Source organism: Penaeus monodon, chromosome 17 (assembly GCF_015228065.2).
Source record: "Penaeus monodon isolate SGIC_2016 chromosome 17, NSTDA_Pmon_1, whole genome shotgun sequence".
Lineage (NCBI taxonomy): Eukaryota > Metazoa > Arthropoda > Malacostraca > Decapoda > Penaeidae > Penaeus > Penaeus monodon.
The window spans coordinates 1,155,999-1,158,498 of NC_051402.1; the positions used below are offsets into that span (position 1 = coordinate 1,155,999).

General features: G+C 28.2%; 1 protein-coding gene across 1 annotated transcript in view; it reads right to left on the reverse strand.

Annotated features, from left to right (window-relative positions):
• Positions 1-869: 869 nt before the first annotated feature.
• The window catches only part of LOC119583872 (putative uncharacterized protein DDB_G0271982), an 11,929-nt gene continuing 10,298 nt past the window's right edge, over positions 870-2,500 (reverse strand). The window contains exon 4 of the mRNA XM_037932596.1: positions 870-959. Coding sequence (XP_037788524.1) covers positions 870-959 — 90 coding nt within the window. The remainder of the gene's footprint in view (positions 960-2,500) is intronic.

Below are 2,500 nucleotides of genomic sequence, written 5' to 3' on the forward strand. Positions count from 1 at the left end.
ATAAAAATAATAGGGTAATGATAATAATAAAGCAAAATATATTAAATAATAAATTAATTATTTACTACTACTACTACTACTACTACTACTACTATAATAATAATAAAAATAATAATAATAATGATAATATAATAATCTTAAATAATAATAATAAAATAATAAAATAATTTAATAATAATAATAAAAATAATTAAATGATAAAATCGCAATGAAAATAATAATGATAATGATGATAATGGTGAAGCGATGATAAATAAAAGGGGTAGTAATAATAACAAAAAAAAAATAATAAAATAATAATAATAAAAATAACAATAATAATATAATAATAAAAATAATAATAAAAAATAAAAAATAATAATGAAATAATAATAATAATCGTAATGATAAAAAATTGAAAATGATGAGAGTAATAAGATAAAAATTTTATTATTCTCTTAAAATGAGTTACTTTTGGTGAATGAGAATTTTTTTGTTTTGGGCTAACAGCTTGGCGCTATTCATAATTCCTACATTGGGACTGGGAAAAGACGCAAAGAAAAAGTCCCCCCAAAAAAAAAAAAACTTTTTCCCTTAACACGAACTAGTGGCCAAAAAATTTTAACGAAACGGAAACGTGTCCCCTAAAACGTAATTTTTCTCTAAGCAAAAGCAAGCTAAACTTTTTTCAAAGCCTATTAAAACGGGGAAATGACTTTATAAGCCCGTGGGGAGGAGGGGACGACAGCCAGTTGGGAAAAAAAAAGGACCGATTTTTAAATTATATTAGATCTCGGTGGCAGCTTGGAAGAGGCTGTCCTCCCACTCGCAAGACCCGGGATCGAGACCAAGGAAACCTTTTTTTGACTAGGGAAAATTTACAGGTGTTTTCACGACCCTGTCGTGTTTGGGGGTTCACGAGTGTTCTCCACGGAGAAAAACTCCCCCTCTCGGGGTCGGAGGTCAACTCGGGTGGGCAGCTATGTAAGAGGCGGAGCAGAGGCCACACGGCTTAAAAACGGTAAGCTGGAGTCTGGCTACCCACTCGCGGGCTTTTTGCTTCCATTTTCGACAGACAGAAAAGGGGGGGGGGGGGGGGGAAAAACAGACAGACAGAGAAAAAGAGAGAGAGAGAGAGAGGGGGGGGGGGGGAGACAGACAACAACAGACAGAAGAAGAGAAAAGGGGGGGGGGGGAGCAGACAGCAGACGAGGAGAGAGAGAGGGGGGGGAGAGAAAAGACAACAGAGAGGAGAGAGAAGGGGGGGGAGACAGACAGAACAGAGAGAGAAGAGGGGGAGAAAAGAAGGAGAGAGAAAGAGAGAAGAGATAGATAGATAGAGGAGGAGAGAGAGAGAGAGAGAGAGAGAGAGAATTTTTTTATTATTATTTTTGTTTTTGTTGTTTATTTTTATTATTATTGTTTTTTTGGGTTATTATTATTAATTATTTTTAAATTATTATTATTATTTTTATTTTTATTACTTTATCATTGGGGTTATATTATACTTTATCATTACCATTTTTATTGATATTTGTTTTTTGTTTTATTATTATTATTATTTTTCTATTGTGTTTTTGTTTGTTGTTGTGTTTTTATATTTTTTATTTTATCTTATTATCTTTTTTATCTTTTCTATGATCATTTCCATTATTATTATTATTATTATTATTTTATTATTATTATTATTTTTAAATTTTTATTATTATTATTATTTATTTTATCATTTTTATCTTTATTTAAAACTTTTATTATTTTTTTTTTTTTATTATTATTGTTGTTGTTGTTGTTTTGTTTTTTTGTTGTTTTTGATTTTATTACTATTATTTTATTTTATCCCTATTTATCATATTAAGAGCATTATCATTATTATTTAATTTTTTTATTATTTATTATAATTTTTTTTGTTTTATTATTATTATTATTATTATTATTATTACCCTTCTCTCTCTCTCTCTCTTTTCCCCTTTCTCTCTCTCTCTCTATTTATCTTCTACATCTATCTATCTGTCTATCATCTATCTATCTTCTTCTGTCTGTCATCTTTTCTTTTTTTTCCCCTTCCTCTTCTCTTTCCTCCTTCTCTCCCCCCCTCCCCCCTTATGCTCTACTTATAATATAAAAATTTTAAATATATAAAAAAATATATATATATTACATATATTTATATAATATTATATAATATTATATATATAATATATTTATTATAATAATATATATATAAAATATATATTTTATATATATATATATATTAATAATAAAATATATTTATATATGCTTTTTTGTTTGTGTGTGTGTGGTGTTGTGTGTGTGTGTTTGTGTTTCTATGTTCCCATAAATAAAATATATATATATATATAAAATATATAATATAATTAATATATTTTAAATTATTTTGTGTGTGTGTGTTGTGTTTGTGTTGGTGTGTGTGGGGTGTGTGTTGTGTGTGTGTTGTTTGTGTATACATTGGACAGATAGAAGACTAGATATAGAGCACACACACACACACACACACACACAC